At 38.5% G+C, this 25506-nt stretch overlaps 1 protein-coding gene across 1 annotated transcript in view; it reads left to right on the plus strand.

Annotated features, from left to right (window-relative positions):
• ACSS1 (acyl-CoA synthetase short chain family member 1) overlaps positions 1 to 20262 on the plus strand; it is a 35329-nt gene extending 15067 nt beyond the window's left edge. Inside the window, exons 5-14 of the mRNA XM_053459194.1 lie at positions 295 to 447; positions 2333 to 2480; positions 3593 to 3730; positions 4895 to 4987; positions 10465 to 10577; positions 11097 to 11223; positions 13423 to 13550; positions 15512 to 15575; positions 17635 to 17756; positions 19778 to 20262. Coding sequence (XP_053315169.1) covers positions 295 to 447; positions 2333 to 2480; positions 3593 to 3730; positions 4895 to 4987; positions 10465 to 10577; positions 11097 to 11223; positions 13423 to 13550; positions 15512 to 15575; positions 17635 to 17756; positions 19778 to 19954 — 1263 coding nt within the window. The 3' untranslated portion in view covers positions 19955 to 20262. The remainder of the gene's footprint in view (positions 1 to 294; positions 448 to 2332; positions 2481 to 3592; positions 3731 to 4894; positions 4988 to 10464; positions 10578 to 11096; positions 11224 to 13422; positions 13551 to 15511; positions 15576 to 17634; positions 17757 to 19777) is intronic.
• The last annotated feature ends 5244 nt before the right edge of the window (positions 20263 to 25506 follow it).

The raw sequence follows: 25506 nt of genomic DNA on the forward strand, positions 1-25506 counted from the left end.
AAATCAATTTGAAGAGCTATCTGCACATGTGCATAGGGGTCTCATTGGAGGGGAGGACAGGACTGGTATTATTAAGTATACCCCTTGTATGTATTTTCATTGTGGTAAATGTTAAGCTTGTTATGTATGTAGCATATACATAGTTATACATTGTAATCTCTTTGTTATCTGATCTGGAATTTACTATATCAGCTGGGTGACTATTATGTGGATAAAACAATAATGACAATTTTACCAAAAAAGGTCAAACGACAATTTACCCTATCCTTCTTTTTCTTGCCTGTGTTATGGCAGGAGATGTCCAAAGCTGATACAGTTTGTGTTCCCGAAACCATGAACAGTGAAGACATGCTTTTTATGTTATACACCTCGGGTAGCACCGGCAAACCAAAGGGCATTGTACATACCCAGGCTGGATACCTACTCTATGCTGCACTGACACACAAGGTATGCACCTTTATGAACTGAAAGATATGTTTTTGTATTTTAAGAGGAACCAGTGGTTGCTGCCATATCCATCATTCCATTGTTCCATGGTGTACGACAGGAATGTTTTAAAATCACTCCTAAAGGCGATACAGAAGAGAATTTAAAACACCAATCCACGTATTTACCTACAGATTCTGTGACTCTACAACGTTAAAGGGACAATGGAAATTAACATTGACATTGAAAGTGACAATATACAGAATTGACAATAACAGGTGTTAAGAACTACTGGTACAGATGGAGAAGAGGGCTCTGCTTTTGTTAGTTTATAACCTATTAGGTGGTTTTACAAACAGGAGAATTAAGATTGTATTCATTGTTATCGCAAGCCTAAACCATGTTATAGCATCCTGTGTAATACATACATATATATATATATATATATATATATATATATATATATATATACATATATAAATATATATCATTAAAAAAATATAGTCCCACCAAGCACTTGTGCACAGTTTCCAGGCTAGACTTTGTCATACCGCTTGTAAACAGATACTTCCTGAGGAAAGAATCAATCTACTTTATGTAAAACAAAAAGAAAATTTCATCATCACATATCTTTTTTTGAGATGCCATTTCCTGTTATCAGCTAAAAATACATATATTTGCTGAAGTTTGTGTAGCTAACATGAGGCTTACAAAACTTATCAATATCCAAAACCTAGGGATTACTGGCTGTTAAATAAGGTCTTTAACCCCACTCCAGCTAGGAGGAAAGCATCGCTTGAAACATTAACAATACATAAAACCTGCAGGATATCGGATGAATAATAATGAGGTATCTGCCAGTGGTTGGTGGGAAAGGCACTGAATAATATGTACAGTTTACCAATGCAATGATACTTCCTGTTCTTCCTCCTGTTAACGGTTTTGAGAAAATATCTTACAGAAAATAGAGCGTTAAACTCCCAATGTATTTACTAACATTATATGAACTCTGCTGAACCATTGAATATCCAGTTTGTGTTATTAAACATTCTATATACCATATCTATATCACTGGCTCTAAGTGATAGTAGACCTGTTTTTATTCTGAAGCTGTAAACTGGTAGCCACAAGGTGTTTCTGTAAATGTTTACTTATGGATCTTGATAGAGGTATTTTCTAGCAAATAAATACATTAATGGCTGTTTATTTTTCCATGATACCTAAAAGGAACGGCATAACTGATGTTAGGTGCCTTATGTATGGACAGCAATTATCTGGAACATTTAGTTTTACTGGGCATTTTTGTCTTATTATTTTTTTTGATTTTCAGAACATATATGCAGTATATTTAAGATCCATAAGACCCATAAGTAAATATTTATGGAAACACTCTGTGGCCTCCAGTTTACAGCTTCAGAATAAAAACAGGTCTGCTAGCCCTTAGAGCCCGTGATACATATACGGTATATATATATATATTTGGTAATGGTGTATGAAAGTAAAGTCCGACACGAGTTAATAAAGGAGATAACAGTTGTATAATTTTTCTATTGATTTGAATCACAGTAAAGTAATGTTTTCAAGACAAGTTTAGAAAAGTCCTGGAGTAGCCAGAACTGGAAATATGGTCAAAGGAAATGTCAAGTTACGCAGTATTCAAATTCATCTAACATTCATAAAAATGCATATTTAAATGAGAGATGAAAGCTTATTTTTAAATGTGCAGTTTTTGTGTTAAAAGTGGTGAAATCGCCATAGCAACCATGAGACTTTCCTACTGATTTCCCTACCTTTAGCACTTTGCAACATAATTGCTTCTTAAAATATTTATATTATGTAGAGTTGTACATTTGCTAAATCTTTATTTAGTTTACCCTCATAGTTTTCTCCTCCCTTTCCCTCTCAGTATGTGTTTGATTATAAACAAGGAGATGTGTTTGGTTGCGTCGCTGATATTGGATGGATAACAGGACACAGCTATGTTGTCTATGGTCCTCTCTGCAATGGAGCTACCACGGTGCTGTTTGAGAGCACTCCAATATATCCGGACCCAGGTCGGTTCAATTAAGACAATCTATATTTACAAAGATATACAGTGTATGAAAAATCTAAATTCCAGGTGTCTCAACAAATGTCACTTCATCATTAAAGGCCTCAAAAATTATTCTTGTTCACTTGTACAATGTAGAAAAATAGTTCCAACTATAATTCCTTATATTCCTTGAATTCATCATGACCCTAGAATCACCGATCTGTTCCTGACCCATAGGTTATATATTATTGACAACTGAAAAACATGTAAATTCTGTACCATTGTTCAGACCCTGATCCTTTTGTTCTGGTTGGTTTGGTATGTAGTGAGATCCCCACCATTAGCTTTGGGTGCTTTGAAAAGCCATATCGTTTTTCTGAAACCTTTTTTAATTCAAAACCATCCTTTACAGTTTCGGCGAGCAAAATAACATCTAGTAATATCTTGTCATTGTCACATTCAAATGCATGAAAACATCTTCCTCAGTGGTTATAATGATTCATCTTGGCTTTTAATGACATCTGCTAGGCCATTGGCTAAATACTGTCTTCTTCTTGTATGGCCCTAAACCTGAATGAAAACCTGAGGTTCTATTCTACTAACAAAACGTCACTGAATAGTATTCGACTGTCTCTTCTAGAATTCTGTGTAGCTCTGCCCAGAACTTATCTTTTGACACATGACAATCCATGGTGATCAAACCATGACATCAAGATGCAGAACCTGGAATGTGATTCCTCAGGTCCAAAAAAATATATAAGCATTAAGATCCTGCACAGTCATCTCTGTACAGATATTACACACAACAAAAACTGGTAGCTCCAATCAAGTGAATCACATAATTACAATTATTTTCACTAATGACCAGATTAAAATGAAAATCATACCTCAGATTTGTGAATTACCAAACTATTGCTAACCCTACTGTTCACTCAACGGGTTAAACTATCACTTTGTTTTTTTTTCATTCTTCCATGATTTATGATGTACCCATGACCATTTATTGTACTGAAATGTTTTCACTCTGGGGCTGAGTGCTTGCAAGGAATGTCTTGCAAAAGTGTTCTTGGGTTTACCAAGGCCGTACCTTGTCGTGTATTGCCGTGACTGAACGTGTCATTGGTCTTTGTGCAGGTCGATATTGGGAGACGGTGGAGAGGTTGAAGATTAGTCAGTTTTATGGAGCACCAACTGCTATACGTCTGTTGCTGAAATATGGAGACGAATGGGTGAAGAAATATGATAGGTCATCTTTGAAAACGTTAGGATCAGGTGTGTGTATACAGGAAGCACTTACTGCCTTCGCGATACTTGATGCAGAAAAATCGTGTGTTTTAAGCGGCTCTATGAAATTGTACTAAGAACATTTTAGAATGGAAGTGCATTTCATCTGAATGGTATGTAGTAAAATATTAACTAGTGGTAAGTTAAACATAAACCATTTTATGATTGTACATGGTTACATACAGTGACACTGTAGCTATTTCCAATATTTTTATATGTATTATTAAGAACATGTTTAGGAATAGTTTAGATTTTTAGTCTAAAGATTTATTAATTTTACCTCTTTCTGATTTATCGCTTAAAGTATAGTTAGGGGATAGCTGGGGCATCTTTCAGCTGTTTGTAACCAGGAATTCTTACTTGTTGTAGCTACTTTGATCACAAGATAAGTAAGATCACAATTATAACAGCTTATATACAGTATATGATCACATATATGTGTGTGTTAGGAGCTTGATCAATTTAAAGGAGGCTGTAATCCTACACATGTATTAGCATAAATCTCACAAATGGATTTATCTTATATTATAAATAAAATATAATAAAAGGGAATTTCCAGTAACCACTGCAGCCCCATCAATGAAGAATGTTTATTAAGGTATTTTGTAAGAACTTTAAAATATATTAGGACTTGTTGGTACTGAGGAAGAACAGGATCGTATACACCACCCCTGGGTTTAAGATAACAGTCATAATGACTTTGTGAGTTATCCCTTATCACTTTATGTAGGTCAACACATAGTGAGAGAAAATTGACAGTTTGCCCAGAAGACTCTTTACTTAGGCTACCATTATAAAACTATTATTTTGCTTATATCTTTGGAAAAGAGAGTATTAAGATAAATGAGATAAATAGTCATCTAAGACGTTTGCTTTGCTAGTTAACAAAGTTTAGCCGTGTGTAGTCTTTATATTATGTGCACCCAATCATATATATAGCATTCCTGTTTCGTGCACATTTGCATAATACCAGGAGGGCGATGATGTGTAAATAACATAACCTGATCAGCCTTGTGACATTGTCACGTGTTTTGGAAAATGTTGCCCTTGAGCATTTTAACACACAATCGCCTCCCTTGAAGCTCGTGGATTACTTTTGTTTAAAATCATGTAATGTACTTTAATGACCTTTAGCTTTTACTTTTACTTTAGTGGGAGAACCAATCAATCATGAAGCCTGGGAGTGGTTCTACAATGTGGTGGGAGAGAAGAAGTGTACCCTTGTTGACACATGGTGGCAAACAGGTAAATAACAGCATCTAGATGAAACCAAGGTTATGTTTGGTTGTAAAAATTCTCCATCTTTAATATTTTCTGTTCTCTTAGTGGCCCCCTAGTAACCACATTCCACTTCGTTGTACTTGCTACTGGCAGCTGCTGTTGATGATGTCCTGGCCTATATTGCACAATTATCTGCCTGTGAGCATGCTTACATTACAGAATGCCTGAAGATGCAGTTGCTAAGATAAACCTGGGCAGGGGGCAATCTGCAAGTAGAATGATAATTACATAAAATTTATTTATATAGCTCCAACAGCTGAAAATGAAAATCAGGAACAATAACAAACTGGTACAAAAGGAGAAGAGGGCCCTGCTCTCACGAGTTTACAATCTAGTTCTGGATCCCTAACACTATGGATTCTGTCCTTGTGTTTACTGCTGAAAGACAAGCCTTTTCCCATTTCATTCGAGCTCCAGGTGACATCTAACCACAATCTCTACATGAGCTTTGTGCTCTTGAGCCCTGCCGGCATGGACAGACTGTGCCAAATGCCTTAGGGTGGCTCATACCACTGGCCGATGGACCACTGCCTTACTCCACTGATCAGTCCTCGGTGCACAGTGACCGAGAGAGATGAGTGTGGTCGTCAACAATGCCCTCACTATCAGGGTTTGTTGAGTCCCATCCCAGCACGCCTGAGTTTGAGTGTCAACATATGACGCCTTTTCCAGGCGCTCAGATGCAGGTCATGTGTGAGGACTGCAGGGGAGCACCAGAAGGGAGCTGTCCCCGGCTATAAGTCAGTGGAGTATCAACCATGCTCAACATGTTTACTTAGAAATTGCCAAAACCCTTTTACTATGAAGTTGTATACTAGTTGTTAACTTACTTGGAAATAAAAATAGATGGACAAAACAACCTTCTGTAAAATGTAGGAACTATCAGTTTAATCACAAAAAGTATCCAACAGGAAAGTCACTTATGCCTGTGTACACAACTTCATTTAGCAATGAGTACATTGAAAGATTCCCTGTTTTCTCAATCCTGACACACCCATAATCAAGGACTATGCAAATTCAGTTTATATTATTGTTTATTGTTTTATATATACATACCTCCCAACATTTCAAAATGTGAAAGAGGGCCGACACTTTTTTTTTTTAAATCTCGCGGAACTCACCAATACAAGCAATTGCACTTTACAATGTCGCGCTTGCATCACCACTTAAAACATGCTTCGTTTTTGTCAGCAGTCATGCATATTAAAAAAAAACAACACATTGAACTGAATTCCCATGAGGCTTAGCCAGACATACTACTTCCATGATGCTGGCTGAGCGTCATGGTAAGTGCAGCAACAGTAAAGCTGCAGATGCTAGCTGTGAACAAAAAATCCCATGATTCTCAGCCAGCCAGGTGTCCACCATAATGCTGGCTGAGCATCATTGGAAGAGTAGTCCACAGCAGCAGAGATTTTTTAAATTGAAAAAAGGCTAATGTTAGCCTCCCTCCCTCCCAGGACCCTTACACACTGCCATAAACACACATATACACATACACTGCCTTTACACACACATTTAGACTGCCCTTACACACACCTGCCCATAAACACACGTATACACATACACTGCCCTTACACACACACATATACATGTACACTGCCCTACACATACATATACACGTACACTGCCCTTACACACACACATATACACGTACACTGCCCTTACACACACCTGCCCATAAACACACGTATACCCATACATTGCCCTTACATACATATATACATGTTCACTGCCCTTACACACACACATACACATACACTGCCCTTACACACACATATACACATATACACGTACACTGCCCTTACACACACATACACGTACACTGCCCTTACACACACACATATACACGTACACTACCCTTACACACATACATGTACACTGCCCTTACACACACACATAGATTTACACTGCCCTTACACACACACACACATACACATACACTGCCCTTATACACACATAGACACATATACACGAACACTGCTCTTACGCACACATACTCGTACACTGCCCTTACACACACACATATACACGTACACTGCCCTTACACACATACATGTACACTGCCCTTACACACACACACATAGATTTACACTGCCCTTACCCACACATACATGTACACTGCCCTTACACACACCTGCCCATAAACACACGTATACACATACACTGCCCTTACACACACACACATATATACACGTTCACTGCCCTTACACACACACATATATACACATACACTGCCCTTACACACACACATACATGTACACTGCCCTTACACACACACACATACACACATACATGTACACTGCCCTTACACACACACACACATACATGTACACTGACCTTACACACACACATACATGTACACTGCCCTTACACACACATATATACACATACATTGCCTTTACACACCAGCTAACAAATACCTATACTGCTCTTACACACACAAGCTTACAAACACATACAGGTCCGTCACTTCAGACCTCGCTTTACTACTCCCTCATCACTACGTGCCGGCTATTGCTGCCAAGCGCAGGGATGACGCTCGGCATTATCTGAAGTGACAGACCTCGCGCTCCCTAATGTTGAAACGACTAGAGGGAGATTGTGATCTCCCAACTAGTCTACAGGCTGCAGCTGCTGATCGGGCATCTGTGCACCCCCCGCAGCTGCACCTGAGGTGAGTATCACTCTTTCCTCACACTTCCTCTGCCCCTGTAAATCGGGACAATTGGGGGGCGTGTATATAACACCATCATATTCCGTAGGGCTGTACAACAGGTAGACAGGACATAACAATTTGACTTACAGAAACAACAGGTGAGGAGGGCCCCGATCAAAGGATTTTATTTATATAGTTAGTATAGTGTCTGTCTTCTCTTAATAAATAAGTTGTATTTGATGTCAAAGTCAGTATTGAAAATTAATATATTATATGTTAATGTGTAAACATGATGATTTTACGTTTATTGGATGTGTCATATATATATTTGGAAGGTAATGCATCTCTAAGAAAATTTCAAATGTATTTAAACAAATGTACACAAGATTTATGGGTCATAAAAAAAAAACAACAAACATAAAATCAAAAGTGTGCTGTCAAAACCCAATGTACTTTGAAAATCAGACAGAACTAGCTCACAGTGTCAGACCCCTCCCACTTGTTTATTTGTCAGTGTGTTGAAGAAAATATAAAAATGTTATTTTATAATGCCTTTAAATAGTACTCTGCATAAATTAAATACATGGCTACTAATATATTCACAAATCATTATAAAATCTATGAACTCTCATGAAAACATATAAAATAAGACTTGCATAGGAAACTAACTCCCTCTTTTTGGGGGAAATAAGTGTAGTAAAAATAATCATCTTGCCAGCTATTTTATTTCTTCCATGAACACCAATCACTGTACCAGAATACTTGCTCTCTTAAATAAACCACTTGATCAGATATTATGGTATGTTTGGAATGGGACAATTGTGAGGCCTAATTTTGACAATTTCACTATCCACAAAACCAGAAATGGTCTAGGATTTAAAAATAATAAAAAAACTTTTTGTCCTATTAAGTCTTTGATATGTGCCATATCCTATCCAGACTCCTATCCTCTCTAGAAGAAGTAATCACCTAAACTTCACCTCCCAAACACCTAATCGCCCTGCTCTATATCTCTTACAACAATGTTCAGAAGCATTTTTGCCATTTTATACTTGAAAATGAAGTTAAAGGAAAAGGCGTATCTTGACCTCTTTATTATCATTAAAGCTGTTACTGTGAAAATCTGATAAAAATAAGAATGAAATGAAAAACAATGCAGCACCATATTTTTTTTCTAAAAGACAGTAAAAGATAATAAACCTCTGAATGTGGTTAACCTCTGTTTTACTGAACCAGTGTTAATTATTACAGCAAGGTCATGAAAGTAACACTTCAAATGCCTTCATCATTCAGAACATTTTGCTGTTGGTGATTTGTAATACAAAATAGAATGTTATTATTATCTGCTATTCTAAATTACTTAATATGAATGAAGTCGTTTCGGCAGACTGGGAATATGTATGTTGTGGTCCAGGTTGTGAAACGGTCAGTTTTAATTAAGGAAGGATAAGCAATACGTATGATCCATAGCTGCATTACAAGGGTCTCATTATACCAATTACAACTGAGGGTCCCATAAGGAGATTTTAAACGATTAAGTTACGGTAATAAGTGAGGTCTCGTTTGGATGTACTTAGTCAAATTAATTTGCAGATGTTTACTTAATATATTTTTTAATTTGTTAAGTGGTGCTTGTGGATGTTGACTGCCATTTACACAGAAGCATTAAACTGGTAGGTAGCTTTCACATTCTTGTGTACTTTATTGTGTTTATTGTGTTGCAAGATACAATAGGAGCTGAGATATATAAACAGTCCTATTAGGTTTGATAATGTGAAAGGTACAAATCTCTCAGTTTATCTCGTACTGACCTCAGCAGAATGAGAATGATTAAAGATCGTGGGTTTCGAGAGCATGATAATCTCAGAACACAGATAATGGTTAGGATATCCTAATGCTGTGTAATAAAAGTAATTTAGTCGGCTAAAGAGCTTTATCCATTCACTTTACTTCTTTAGTGATAAGGCAGAGGATAATCCTTTCTCAAGATAAATGAGTTCACATAATATTGTCATGGTTAATTGTATAAAATGGCTGCTCATAATCTAACATTTGGGGTTTCATTACAAAATGAGCCTAATTAACAGCATCACTGGAACCCCCCCAAAAAAATGAGTAATTCAGGTAAATGATATAATGTATATAACGCTATATAATCTAAGGTCATCTCTAGGCTGTGTACTCAACACCTCGAGCAGCTTGCCCTGTTTTGCCTGAGTACTAACCTTGGGTGATTGCTGTCTTTCGTCTAGTGTAGGCGTTCATTCAAAAATCATAAAACATAATTGTTGGGAGTCACCTATCTTTTGCAGGCCAGCTATAAAAGATTGTCCCTTTGTTTTCCTAAGTGCAGAAAGATACTATCTTACATAACACGGCTTCAAAGGATCACTCAACTTGCGGTGTTTACAATAGCTTGAAATCCTTGTAGAGAGCCTGGTCCCTTTAAGAAGAAATGCTGGCTTGCTTGCACATTCCATGTTTTATGTACAATGCTGCTTCATCAATTGAAGTCTTCACGTCTTTGGCATAAGTTGAACTGTTATGCAAGGGGGGATCAGGTTAAACTACCTGAGCATAAATTGACTTAGAATCTGACAAAACGGAATTTAGATAAAATGATAGGTGATAAAACCAAAATCTCATCAATTTGTCTTGTCACGTGATACTTAGATATTCCATATTATTGCTAACGTATTTGCTAAATGGACAGAACTGTCCAGTTATGATCCTGTGTTCCGTAATGTTCAGCATTTTTCATGACAACTGAACTGTCTTGCAGAAACTGGTGGTATTTGCATATCTCCCCGTCCTTCAGAACAAGATGCTGAGGTTATACCAGCCATGGCTATGAGACCATTCTTTGGAGTCAAACCTGTTCTCCTTAACGAGTCTGTGAGTAAAGTATCTGTCTGGATAAGGACACTGAACAAAGATAAATGAGAAATACACACTTCATATTGGTTTCAGATGCATTCATCTAGAATACAGACCTAGTGACTGTGAATTAGATGCTTGTATCCATATGGTGTACACCGGACTGCAGGTTTGGAGATAGGTTGTACTAACAACATAGACACAATTTGATGACAGATAAAAGCAACTTGGTCCATCCCAATCCTGTTAGGCCACTGACCTTTTTTCATAATAGCCGTATACCTGCCCATGCATGCCTAACTTGTCTCACTGGATTAACCTCTACCATTTTGTTATTACTACTGCAAGAAGACACCTAACTTATGCAGCCTTCACTCATTCACATAATAAAGTCTTATCTCAAATACAGTAGGAAGTTTTGAGATGAAACCTAGTATTTTTTTCATACAAAACCTGGTAGAGGAGTGAGGCTTGATGGGATTTTGTACATGTATTGGGTAAGTGCTAAAAGAGCTTATGCTGTGTTTTTACCTCTAGGGAAAGGTTATACAAGGTGGAGATGTTTCCGGGGCTCTTTGTATTGCGCAGCCATGGCCAGGCATGGCAAGGACGATATACGGAGATCACCAGAGATTTTTTGAGGCTTACTTCAAATCCTACCCAGGTATGGGTTACTTAACAGTTTTTTTTTCTGCAATATTCCAAATAGTTTTAGTGTAAGTAAATCAATTAAAATAATAATGTCTGTTTAGGTTACGTATATGAATATTTTTGATTTATTTAGGTTTGGTTTCAGAGCTTAGTTGTAGATATTGTTTATCAGCGTTGGCTCACCGTGGTGACTGATCTATTAATATTCCATAGTTCTATTATATATATATATATATATATATATATATATAGTCTTTTTTTAAATAGTGGCATGATTTTAAACAGTCTGATATAATGACCAAGTAATAAATATGTATGCACACTCCTCAGCATTCAATGACTTATCTAATGTAGTAATCAATGTTATGTTTACTGCTCCGTAAAATTAAACATGATTGGTGCCCCCAATAAAAATAGTTTTATAAATCTAGATGAGGAAATATGCAATAAACTACTTATAAAGAACATGAACTAGTATATCATCTACAGGAATATATCTTTAATTACACACCTGCCAACTATCCTGTATTTGCAGGGTCAATCCCTAATATGGGTGTCTGAGTCTCCACTCTCCTTTTGGTGTGTAGACTCCAGAGATAGCTGGGAGGAAAATGATTAAAGAGAGATCAGCAGACAGGTCAGAATACCCATCCTCAAATGAGGTCTGGATCACCAATGCAGGAGAAGACTCCTCTTGTGATCACCGCTGACCAGGATGTTCTGTAAGATGTCAGAACCACTCAGACAGCAGCAGAGGCACGGAGATCAGCAATCCGATATGCAGTACCAAATGGCAAAACAGAAGAATGGTCAGATGGTCTGAAGGTCAGAGCAGGCACGTAGACATGCACGGGTTGGGGCAGGTGGCAAGAACTATAGTCCAGGGGCAGTCCAAAGGTCAAAACTTGGAGCTGGCTTAAGACAAAGGGAAAGGAATGCAGTGGTCGTGATAGACTTCCACTGGGGCAATGGAATAACCAAGCACTAATCATTGTGCTTGGTGTCTTATAGCGTCATCCATTAGAACTGGTGCACAATTGAGCGTTCTAGTACGTACTTACATCCTGTATTTACTTGAAAGGACACGCGTGCCCTATACTAGACAAGCAGGCAGACCGCGTGAATGCCGTTAGGAGTCATGTAAGACACATGAAGACTGTGATATACCGTATCTGCATAGAGCAGATGTTGCAGTGTTTACAATTTTGATTGGGTACAATAGGGTATGTGTGGTCCAGTATAGTATCCTCAGTTGATGTACAAGTGGAGTACCTGAAGGATCATTTTAGCTTCAGCATATAATTTTAGAGATATGTTAAATAACAAATGTCAACAGAATTATCTGCACAATTCTTTACACCATCTAGTAACTAAATGTTTCTATATCTCTATATAAAAACATATTCCAAAATAATTACACTGATTAGAAAACAAAAGTCACATGTTATATGTGACTAATTATTTTTTTTCCTTAGTTAAGGCGAGGTGGATGCAGTGGGGTGGGATACATTGCTGATGTAGCATGTCCTGGCATCATTCCTTAGTTTAGTACACTAGATGACAAAAGTGATGTTTACCGATTTAAAAAAACCAAACACTTTATGTGTAAATTCCATTTCTCAGGATCTGATTGCTTTTTCCACACCATTAAGTTCTCTCCGATGTTAAGTTGCTGACTGCTGTTGAGTGGTTGAGACAGTCTTTGTAAAGGTGGTTGTGGAAAGGAGAGGGATTTACATTTATTATTTTGACTCTGGTATTTAAGACACTTATGTCATCTTGCATGACATGGATTGACAAGCAAAAGGTTATTTATGGTAGAGGTTGTGTAGGTGTCTGTTCCTAATAATAAAAAGAGTGATTAGATAAAAAATCTAAATACGAGAATAGATGGCTGCAAAAAGGAAGAGGAGAAGGGAATTAAAAAGGAGAAAGGAGGAAGAGGGGTTCAGAAATGCAGCTATATTACTCTTTAAATTCCTGACTCATGATACCTTGCCAGCTCATTCAAGCACTGGGACCATGCTTTAATACGTCCCCAGTCCTTTTCCTACTTGCAGCTTTGTTCATTGATTCATTCGATTGGAGGGTTCCCGAATATGATTCCTGAAGATGGCACTGGTCCCTAGTGATACATTGAATATAAAAGAAATGTTTATTGGATGTATACTTTCAAATATGATTGAAATGTATCTCTTGTCGATTCCTTTAGGCTATTATTTCACTGGGGATGGAGCTTATAGGTCAAATGAAGGCTATTACCAGATAACAGGCCGAATGGATGATGTTATTAACATTAGCGGACACCGGCTTGGTACAGCAGAGATTGAAGACGCAATGGTAATCGTGTACAGCGTACTTTTTACTGCATTGCAAATATCACATGTAGGAGAATTGCATGCAGCTTATTTGAGAATGATCCTCCTTCATGAAGATTATAGAAAATCCAGCTCTGTTGGAACAAAACAATGATAACCTGATTCTCTTCAGTTCTACAATACATTGCTGTATACAGTATCCATTTCAAGGGCAATCTTTGAATTTGTGCAATGGCCCAACATCAATTTAGAGTGTAGGACAGTCCTAGTAGAGATAGACTAGCTCAAATCACATTAGCCAGTCCTGGGAGACTGCATAGACGTACTACATACTAAATATTGTGCTGTAGAAGAATCCTCCGACCATATTCCACCTGTCACTCCTTGTAGTACACCCATCATCCCGCAGGCTGCTGGGGAATGGCTTCATATCCCGACTAACCTGCACCCGCATTAGACTTTTTTTGGGAATTCCCAGTATCATGGGAGCAGACAGCTGTGAAAATACATTTTCAAAACATTTCATCCGATGATAAAAGTATTTTGTAATATTTTCCACTGAGCTATGAATACATTATGTAATACTTATCAGTACAGAATGTCACCAGTCCAGTTAATAGTCAATAATTAATCAAAAACACAGAACAGATTGGATTCTATATAACAGGAAATATATATAAATGGGCAGACTAGATAGGCCAAGCGGTTCTTATCTCCAGTTCACTTCTATGTTTCTATTGGTTTCACAAAATGGGGTATCTCTGAATATAGATACTGACGATGAATTAATCCACGAGCAAGCAGTTAAAGTGGAACTAATGGGCCTTTTTGGCGGTTTTTAAATTAATGATTCTATTATTGTAAGCACTTCCCTGGTGTTATTTGCTGTTATAGTTGTGCAGACTAAACCCTTTTATGTGCTGTCTTTACCTGGATCATGGACAGCTGGAGGCAGAAGATGCAATACCGAAACCTCTGAAATATATGACCGTATTTGCTCAAATATAAGACAAGGTTTTATAAAAGGCATTTCATGGGGCACAGTGGCATATAGAGGGTTAACGGGGATATCATGGGGCACAGTGGTATTTAGAGGGTTAAAAGGCATATCATGGGGCACAGTGGCATATAGAGGGTTAACAGGCATATCATGGGGCACAGTGGTATTTAGAGGGTTAAAAGGCATATAGGGGGTATAAGGCATTTCTGGGGCAGAGTGGCAAGTCTGGGGGCAGATGTGCATAACTGGGGGGGCAGGTTGGAAAATAAAAGGAAATAAAAACAAAATATTTTTCTCAATCATAGCTTTTATTTTAAAAAAAAATGTTCACATAGTTTACATGAATTAACATTTACTGGTAAAACTTTTTTCCTATAGGGTCATCTTATATTCAGGCTTTTTCTTTTTTTCCTAAATTAATATTCAGATTTGGGGGGGGTCATCTTATGCACTTTAATGCATATGATAGCTGCATGGTCTGTTTACATTTTGTCTGTTTTGCAAATGATTGGGGGAATTCTGCACAATTTTCATATACATTTGCCCCTGTGTGGGTGAAGAATAACAAGAATAAAAAGTTTGTGATGCTGCAAGCAAAATATGGATTATCTTCACTAATGACACACTTGAATAACTATACCGCTTATAAAAATAGGGAATTTATATAAAAGCAAAGTACTAAAAGTATTGAAACATTGTTAAAAACATCTACAAATGTGTATAAAGGTAGATTTTGTACTATTGTTTTGTGATAGCACCACTTAAAAATAAGTGTGTAAATATGTACTGGTAGAAACATAGAATTTGGTAGCAGGGAAAATCATTTGGCCCATGAAATTTGTCAGTTTTTCATGATTCAAGATAGCTGAATGCTTATCCCAAACATGTTTAAATTCCCTCACTAAATTAGCCTCTGCCACCTCTGCATGGAGGCGGTACCATTTATCTACCACACTTAAATGATACATACCTTGTCTTTACAGGATGAGCATCCAGATGTGCCAGAAACTGCTGTCATAGGTTATCCACATGAGATCAAAGGAGAAGGTAAAGTACAATAAATCTTTGTTTCTGCCCATGTATCAGCATATATCAGAGTGTCTGTTCTGAATGAGACTGTGCATATATAACCCATTACTAAACATATTAATATATATATATTATATTTATATATATATTATATTCATATATATATATATATATATATATATATATATATATATATATATATATATATACACACAACTCTAATATGCATAAATATATATCTAAATATATATATCAATTCTTATTGATAATGGGCAAAGTGAAACAGATTCCTTCCAATAATGAATTGTGGCTGTTAATAATTTACCCATGTCAGTCATGCATTGGAACATTATGAAAACACACAGGTCAATTACTTTGACCGCATCATTGCTATTAGCACCGGGCGTATTTCTCCGCAGAGACTTTTCCTCCGGTCCCATTTTATTGGACTCCTTATTAAGAAGTTGCACAGTCACGGTCATAATATAGAGATAACAAAGCGAGTTCATGGAGTTAATCTTGATTTTTGTATTAAAGTGGTGGCACGAGAAAAAATATCATTTTTATATAATCCAAAATAATATAAAAAATGTATAGCTTATTATATTTAAGGCAATGTCGATGCATAATGTAAGTGTGGCAGAATTTTGTGATGTAGCTCGCATTCCCGGTAACGACTTCTCCTAATTTGCATCAGTACAGAAAAATATCTAAAGTAACAGCATCTTAAGGCAGAATTTACATTGTGATTGGATCCCTTATGTGTTCCTTTCATGGGATTTGGATGCATTACATGTGAGATTGTTTTGGATCGTGTGCATTGCGTGTGTTGCTTGTAAAATGTGTTTTATGCTGCTTTATTACATGGCCATATACTTTCTAGCTCTGACGTATACAAAAGTCATAATCAAGGAATTTCATGCAAAGTTTCCTCATCCTTCAAATATTGCGCTCAGTCCTACTGCCAGATAATGAGAGGTATAAGACTCTTCTCCCTACTTCGTTTTATCAGCTGCACCTCTATCAACAGAGAGGCTTTCCGATTGAGTATCTTCCCTGTAGAGTTATTCTAACAAATTGTACCAGCTCGAAATGTGACACAACAGCAAGATTGCTGCTGATTTCCATTGAGCCATAGGTCTGATATTAAAACAAGTTTATTTTTGGGAAAGTTTTGGTCATTCAACTATTCTCGTCATTAATTGATGTTAAAAGTTAAATGACCTCAGAGTCTATCTGAAGAATAGACCACTGAGATTCTCACGTAAGGTCTAAATTGCCTCAATAAAAAGAAGTCTAATTTTTCTCTTGGTTAATACGGCTAAATCCATTTTTCCTTGTTTTGTTGTGGGATTTGTTACCACCAGTTACCACCGACTCTTTTCCAGGGAATTCTTTAGTTAGTTGGTAAAATATTATCTCTTGAAGTCCAGCCATGTTGCAATCCAAATCCATGAATCATCTGTTGAACTTGGCACTCAGCAGAGAGATATCACATTCACCCTTTCCGTCTCATCTCATTCAGTAATTTAATCAGAAAATAAACTAAATGATTTTATAATGCTTTGTGTAGCTGATTCACACAAATGCGGTAAAAAAGGTGGTGTGACTTGGAGGATGAATATTTCTTATTTTGATATGTCCTATATAAACCTTTAAAACTCAGAAATTAGGCAATATTTGCCATTTACCAGGGGTAGTACAGGAATACTTATATTTTTGGTTTTAGACTTTTTTTTTTAAATATGATATATATATATATATATATATATACTTTTTTTATATACTTTTTTTTGTAATAGGAAATATAATTAGCCCGTATTTACAGCTAATGGTCTTAGATAAATCATTAATGGTCCCAACATACTTACCAGCTTTTGGGATCTTAGTACCAGGGGTTACTAAAAGCTATTTGATTTATTCTCTCACTGGTTTGGTCATATTACATTGTCAGCAGCGTGGCATCACACATAAAGTGCCATCTCCTTTCATATAAGAACAGTGCCTACTGATCCTCGTGACAGGTATCAGCGAGGATGCTCTTTATTGATCAGATATTTTTCATTTGCATTTTTAGCTGCATTTGCTTTTGTGGTAGTAAAAGACAACCTGACCATCCCTGAAGAAACAGTTAAAGAAGAGCTAAAAGGCATCGTAGCTACAAAGATTGCAAAGTACGCTGTCCCTGATCATATCCTGGTGAGTTTACATCAATTCGAAATGCTATTCGAATGCTAGCTTGATGTTTCTTTATTAAAATGCCACCCAAGGCTAATAAAAGATATGAGTCCATTAGGGCTGAAACAACGAATCGATAAAATCGATAATAATCGATAACGGAAATCGTTGTCGACGATTTCCGTTATCGATTAATCGAGTGATCGATTCGTTGTTGGAGCACTCGGCTCCTTTTACTTACCTCCGCGAGCGTTCCCCGCTTCTGCTACACGCTCTGCAGTCTCCGCCTTCTTTCAGCTACGTGACGGATGTGACGCATTCCGGAGGTAAGTATTCTTCATGTCTATGTGCGAATCGCTCTGTGCGAGTGGCTCCATTCGCACAGAGCGATTCGCTCTGTGCGAGTGGCTCTGTGCGATTCGCTCTGTGCGAGTGGCTCCATTCGCACAGAGCAATTCGCGGGGGTGGGGGTCCACGGCGGGGTGGGGGTCCACGGCAGGGTGGGGGTCCACGGCGGGGTGGGGTTTCGGGGGATGCAGGGCAGGGTGTGAGTGTGGGTGCAGGGCAGAGTGGGGGTGGGGGGCCAGGGTAGGAGACTGAGTGCAGGGCAGAGTGGGGGTGGGGATGCAGGGCAGGGTGTGAGTGTGGGTGCAGGGCAGAGTGGGGATGGGGGGTGCAGGGCAGAGTGGGGATGGGGGGTGCAGGGCAGAGTGGGGATGGGGGGGCAGGGCAGGAGACTGGGTGCAGGGCAGAGTGGGGGTGGGGATGCAGGGTGTGAGTGTGGGTGCAGGGCAGAGTGGGAGACTGGGTGCAGGGCAGAGTGGGGGTGGGGGGCCAGGGTAGGAGACTGAGTGCAGGGCAGAGTGGGGGTGGGGATGCAGGGCAGGGTGTGAGTGTGGGTGCAGGGCAGAGTGGGGATGGGGGGTGCAGGGCAGAGTGGGGATGGGGGGTGCAGGGCAGAGTGGGGGTGGGGGGGCAGGGCAGGAGACTGGGTGCAGGGCAGAGTGGGGGTGGGGATGCAGGGTGTGAGTGTGGGTGCAGGGCAGAGTGGGAGACTGGGTGCAGGGCAGAGTGGGGGTGGGGATGCAGGGCAGGAGACTGGGTGCAGGGCAGAGTGGGGGGTGGGGATGCAGGGTGTGGGTGCAGGGCAGAGTGGGAGACTGGGTGCAGGGCAGGGTGTGAGTGTGGGTGCAGGGCAGAGTGTGGGGGCAGGGTGTGAGTGTGGGGGCAGGGCAGAATGTGGGGGCAGGGCTGGGTGCATGGCAGAGTTGGAGACTGGGTGCAGGGGCACAGTGCAAAGTGCTGGGTGCAAAGTGCTAGGGCTGGGTGCAAAGTGCCAGGGCTGGGGCAAAGTGCTGGGTGCAAAGTGCTGGGTGCAAAGTGCCAGGGCTGGGGCAAAGTGCTGGGTGCAAAGTGCTGGGTGCAAAGTGCCAGGGCTGGGGCAAAGTGCCAGGGCTGGGGCAAAGTGCTGGGTGCAAAGTGCCAGGGCTGGCTGCAAAGTGCTGGGTGCAAAGTGCCAGGGCTGAACAGTAATAGTCCACCTCTTTCCAGAATGTTTGGGGTTATTTTGTTTCATAAATATTGTGCTTGGGTTCTTGTACTTTGAAAATATTGTTTTTTATTACATCATAACAAAATAAGAATGTTAATGTAAATTTTAAGTTGTTTTTTAACATCCAGTTCATTAAATTATTTTAAATAAACGAAAAATTTGCATATTTTTTTTTTTATCCGATTAATCGATTAATCGAAAAAATAATCGGCCAACTTATCGATTATTAAAATAATCGTTAGTTGCAGCCCTAGAGTCCATAGAGTTCAACCTATCCACGCTATTTACACTATTTTATCCTTATTACACTGATGAAGTCAAATATCCCTATGAAGCGTATTACGAATCTTAACATTTTCTAGCTAATTTCAATTAAAATATGGCATGAAATATGTTTTGTGTCCATATATAAATAGAATATATTACATAGCAGCCGTGCTCTTTATTCACATTATTGCTACATTTGACGTACACTTTGGTTCTTTTTTAGATGGTGAAACGACTTCCTAAAACACGCTCGGGAAAAATTATGAGGCGAGTCCTGAGAAAAATTGCAACTGATCAGACAGACGATCTGGGTGATATAACCACACTGGAGGACCCAAGCATTATAACGGAAATCCTGGAGGCGCACCAGAAGTACAAGACGAATCAACTAACCAAATAGGACGCCAATGTCTTTCATATCTACCAAGAGTTTAAATGGATTAGGTCAGCAAAGGCAATTCTGGTTCTCCAAAGCTACTGAAAGGCACGCTTTTAAAGGGAACATTAGCACCATTTTATATACTGCTATCTATTCTCAGAAATAGCTATATAAACGAGATGCCACGTTGTTTAACATTCTATATTTATGATATTTTTACATCATTTTTCAGGCGCTGTATTATCTTCTCTGCCATACCCTGTACAATTACCCAACTTTGTGTGACTTTACTATTCAATAAATCTTTTAAAGGTTGTGTTAACATCTAACCTTTGGAAAAAAAAGAGACATTGATTTTTCTGATCCAGAGAATCAGAATGTAGTAATTTCAGAGGGAAGTGCCTTACTGCATCCTGTATATAAGCTATATGACCAAAAGTATGTGGACACCTCTCCTAATTATCGAGTTTAGGTATATCACACATCTCTAAAATGAAATATTGGTGGTTATTTATAAAGATTAATCCTGTTAAAAAACAGTATGTGGTCCTTTCTCTATGGCAGCTACTAGAAAGCCTTTTTCCTACTAGAACATCTTTTCCCTTTAAGGATGTTGGACATTGGATATTGGATATTTGCCTCACCAAAAAAGATTGTATATTAAAGTACTTTGTGAGTTAACATACATTCTTTAAAATGTAAAAGAAAATACTCTTGGGGAGAAGCTGCAGCTCGGTGTCTGCTCCTTGTTCCTATGATTCGTGCCACTGATTTACGAAAGCTCTCCCACTTAAATCAAAGGGATCACTTTCCGTGCACGCATGCGGTGGTCCCAATCACTGCCCTCTCAACCCTCGTCGAGTCAGCGCTCAAACTGACTGGTGGTAAGTATATACTGCGGCAGGAGATGTGTTCTGTTGACTAATGGAGGAGTTGGGAAAGAGGCTAATGCAATTGATGGATTATGTAGAAGAGGGCACCATGTAAGGGCCACTGGGGTATCATATGCATTAAGAAGTCATTTTATATTATAAACATATATACACTACTGTTCAAACGTTTGGGGTCACTTTTAGCTGTGTCACATAATTGCACAAGTGTTTTCTAATGACTAGTTAGTCTTTTAAACTTGGATTAGCGAACATAACATGCCTTTTAAACACAGGAGTGACTCCTGCATTTAGTGATTCAGCTATTGTTTCAACTATAGACTGGTTCTGAATCATGACCTATAGGGGATTATCTATAGCATTAAGTTCTGATGCACCGCAACCAATAGAACAATCTGCTTGGTGGGTCATTCCATTGTCTGGTACGATGATAAATCCCTGAAAATGATTCAAATAATTTAATTTGTGCAGAGATTCAAGTTTTTATAAGGAAAGCGACTAATGTAGAAATCTTTTGTACAAACCTGAAATAAAGATTGCTTCCTTGACGCTTCTGTGTGTTTAACTGTTGTTCCCCATTGTTGCAAAGCCAAGAACATGTTGGAGAATACATTTTTTAAAAATAAAATAACATTTGTTTCAAAATGTGTACCAAGATAGATGTAAAAAATAGTCATCTGAAGGGTACACATTGTGACCTTGAAAGGATATGGAGATAAAATCAGGGATATGGACAATACTAATATTACCTTATGATTTGTGTATTGGTTACGTGTGGCAGGGCTTTAAATGTATTCCTTGTCATATAGTCAATGAGAGGTTTGCAGCGAGGCCTATATGAATGATCAATAAGAAAGCTGGAAGCTGTCGTTTGAATGATGGTCTGAGGTGCTCAGATACAAATGAGCTGGCATAACCAAGATAAGAAATGTTTGAATTTAGTTTTTGGGGTTGTGGTAAGTACTTGACATATTTCACTAAGGACTATCATATCGAATAATGTGAGCAGAATCAAAGGGCAGTAGCTCGGATTTAATAATTATACACGGCAGGTGTCTAATAGTGAAATCCAGTTTGCATAAACAAAAGTACACTGACGACTTTCAAAGGCAATACAATATGATAAAATCAGGGTTTTGTATGTTTGGTGTAGACATAAGACATATATACTATGTTATTAACACAAATATTTGAGACAGGGTTGATACAAATTTGAATGCCAACATCTACATAATCTACACTAAAAAAAACACACAAATCGAGGCTTTGCAAAGGTTCCACACGTCCTGGACAGCGCATTTCTCTTCCCTTTTTGCAATTAAAACCTTTTAGAAATTAAAAAACGTCAGTGTTATGACCCAAACCAGGATATAAAGAATGAGTAGGTTTTGTAGATAAATACACACATTTCCTGGATTAGTGTTTTTGTTCTAACATATTCCCAAACTCTCCAGAGACAGAAAAGTAAACTATACTATAAAATAATACTTAGTCTCCTGAGGACACATGAATTCCATGGACTGGTTATGCCTTCAGTAATCCAAACACAATATTCCTTCTTCTATTTAATCAAGCCATTTAACTAACAATACATATTTCAGCATTGTGTTTAGTTGGTGGCTTGGTTAACATGATCTGCACTTCTAATTTTAGATGGCAACAGATGGAACAGAAGCCAAATAAGCAGCAGGACGTGTGATGGAAACTATGAATCTGTAAATTAGGAATGAAGAAACTGCAGATTAGAGGCTGGTCACATTATGGCTTTGCTGCTCCATGTTTCAGTCTCATAAATATAAACATATAAACCATACACTGGAGAATGTGTGTATATTATGGGCTGTCTTTAACACGGGGCAAAAGGGGCAGCTGCCCCGGGGGCCAGGCATTCCTTGGGGCCCGTGGCAGCTGCACCTTGAGCCTGCAAGAACTATGGTCGCAGGGATCTTAACTGCAATTGCTGCTGCACGGCCCACTGTTTTCTATGTGTTACTCATAACTCTGGGTTATGTCACAGCTGCATTCCTGCTTCCCCTGGGCACTAAAAGAGAAGTTGCTGGTACAGTTTTTGAGTAACACCGTGAATAAACCTTTTCATGCACCAAACGTGCATATGCAGGTGTTTGATATAAAAGTCCACCAAAAGGTAGGATGTAGTGAAGTCCAAATGAGTCTTTCAACGCGTTTCGCCTCTTGGGCTTCTTCAGGAAATCAATTGGTGAAATAATCAGCAATATTCAGCAATCCGGATTGCTGAATATTGCTGATTATTTCACCAATTGATTTGAAAGACTCAATTGGACTTCATTACATCCTACCTTTATATCAAACCCCTGCATATGCAGGTTTGGTGCATGAAAAATTGTGAGTGCATTCTTATTGGTACATCTATATTTTACCTAGAGATACTGCACCATTTTTAGTTTGTTTTTTAGATTTATATGAAGAACATTAAAGATTTTACACAGTCCATGCTGATGGGTTCGAATCACCTTCTTTATTTGTGAGTGTAATACAACACTTCATCACTATATTGGATATACCATCTACACTATATTGTGTTGTTTTTTTCTTTTCCTTTATATGTACCTGCGCCCCATACAGTGTTTGAGTGCCACAGAAAAATCTACAGGTGAGGTATGGGGGTGCAGGAGGGAGTATGAATGAGTATGTGTAAATGAGTGTATGAATGAGTATGTGTGAATGCGTGAATGAATGAGTATTTGCAAACAAGTACATATTTATGTATGTATGGATAAGTGTGTGATAGCATGGATGTGGATGTTTAACTGGGGGCAAATATGCCACATGCAGTTTGTTCAGGGTAAATATTGTACAGGTAGGCTGTTTGGGGTCAAAGATGGCACAGACAAGCCGTTTTGGGGGCAAACATTTAATAGACAATTTCACAGTAAAGCTCTTTGGGGACAAAGATGTATCTCTTGCAATGCTGTGTTTCAATGCGTGATTGCATGCTAGGGAGCATGGGGGCAAACAAATGCTTTCCCAGGATGCTATCAATATAGCATCCTGTGTATATTGTGCCAATAGAAAATGACAAGAATATTATACAGAAAGGAGGTAATTACTAAAATGGTGTAAATGTATTAGAAAATAGACAACACCAATTACAAATGGAATCAAGTAATTTATATGGATGTCAAAGCTATTTCACTTTTATACCTTAGGGTTAATTATCCTAACTTTTTGTAAAATATATAGTGTTTATGCATGCAGTGGTGGCTGGCGGGTAATTCCAAGGGGGGTTCACAATATATAAATTTTGAAAATGAAATGTAAATTTACGACGTAATGTACAGGTTAAAATACATTTCCCTAAATTAACCCTAAAGACCTCATCAACCATAACTGCCCCTAAATGAACCCTAAACACCCCATCAACCATATCTGCCCCTAAATTAACCACAAAAATCTTATTAACCATAACTGCGCCTAAATTAACCCTAAAGACCCCATTAACTATAACTGCCCTTAAATTAACCCCACCTCCCTAAATTTCAGCAGCCCAAATATTAATTTTATACTTACTGTTGATGAGTTGCAGAGCAGTGTAGACACTATAAGGAAAGGGGCGTCACTTATTGGGGAGGGTGGGGAGACTCCGGGCTGGGCGGGGAGTGTGTTGGCTGGGAGCAAACGGCTGGGAGCTCCTCCCCCGCTCACACAGCCTTTACTGTGCGAACAGAGATCAAATGGGTGGCTCAGCCAGCGCTTTAGCAAGCGCTGCAGCAATTGAGCCAAATAGGGTCTTTCTTCCTACCGCACGTGCGATAGGCATAGGCAGGCTACATCAGGGGACAGGAGGCTTCATGGTACATAAACCCCAAAGAGCAAAAAGAAAAAAAATAGCAAAATTCATCACAAATCCATTTTAATCTAAATTAGATTAAAATGGATTCCTTATGAAATTTGCTAGTTTATTTTTCCTTTTGTGCTTGGGGGTTCACGTGCGCATGTGCTCCTATGGAGGAGCCTCCACTGCCCCTGACACTTTAAAATGTAAAGACACCCACAAAAAAAATGAATGTTGGCAAGAAAAGATTATTTCTTCCACAAATAAAAATATAAATAAATTAAGTTTAAATAAGTACCATATACTGAACAGATATGGTGGTAATGCATAACCCCATCACTATATACTAAAGCAACTCACACAGAAGACAATTATACATTTAACTATTTATTAATGACTAATTCTAAGGCATCTAAATATCCAATACAATCCACAAGAGATTGTTATTTCACTAGAATTGATGTTATTATTCCCTCTAGCCAGGGGAGCCAAGCTTTGGTTGCGGCAGTCCAAAGAAGAGAAGCCTCTCAGATTCTTCAGGTCTAGTAGTAGTAGGTGGGGTAACTGATTTACGCAAGATGTCATCAGCGAGGTTATTATACAAATGGCAACTTATGGCTCCTTCTGATGGTGGTTGGGAGATTTCCTGCAACGGCTCTGCTTCCTTTACTACGCTCACCATATCTTTCTCTGCATGTTTTACATCATTCCTGTTGATAGCCAGCTCTTTTTGGATGGTAATGAGAGTATTCCAGGTGGTATTCTGCTCTTCTCGTAACTTTTCATATTCTATTACAGCGCTCTGAGCCCTTTCATTAGAGATGTTTAATTCTGATTTTAAATGTTCAATCATCTCCTCAGAGGCCTTG

This window comes from Spea bombifrons, chromosome 3 (assembly GCF_027358695.1).
Source record: "Spea bombifrons isolate aSpeBom1 chromosome 3, aSpeBom1.2.pri, whole genome shotgun sequence".
Taxonomy (NCBI): domain Eukaryota; kingdom Metazoa; phylum Chordata; class Amphibia; order Anura; family Pelobatidae; genus Spea; species Spea bombifrons.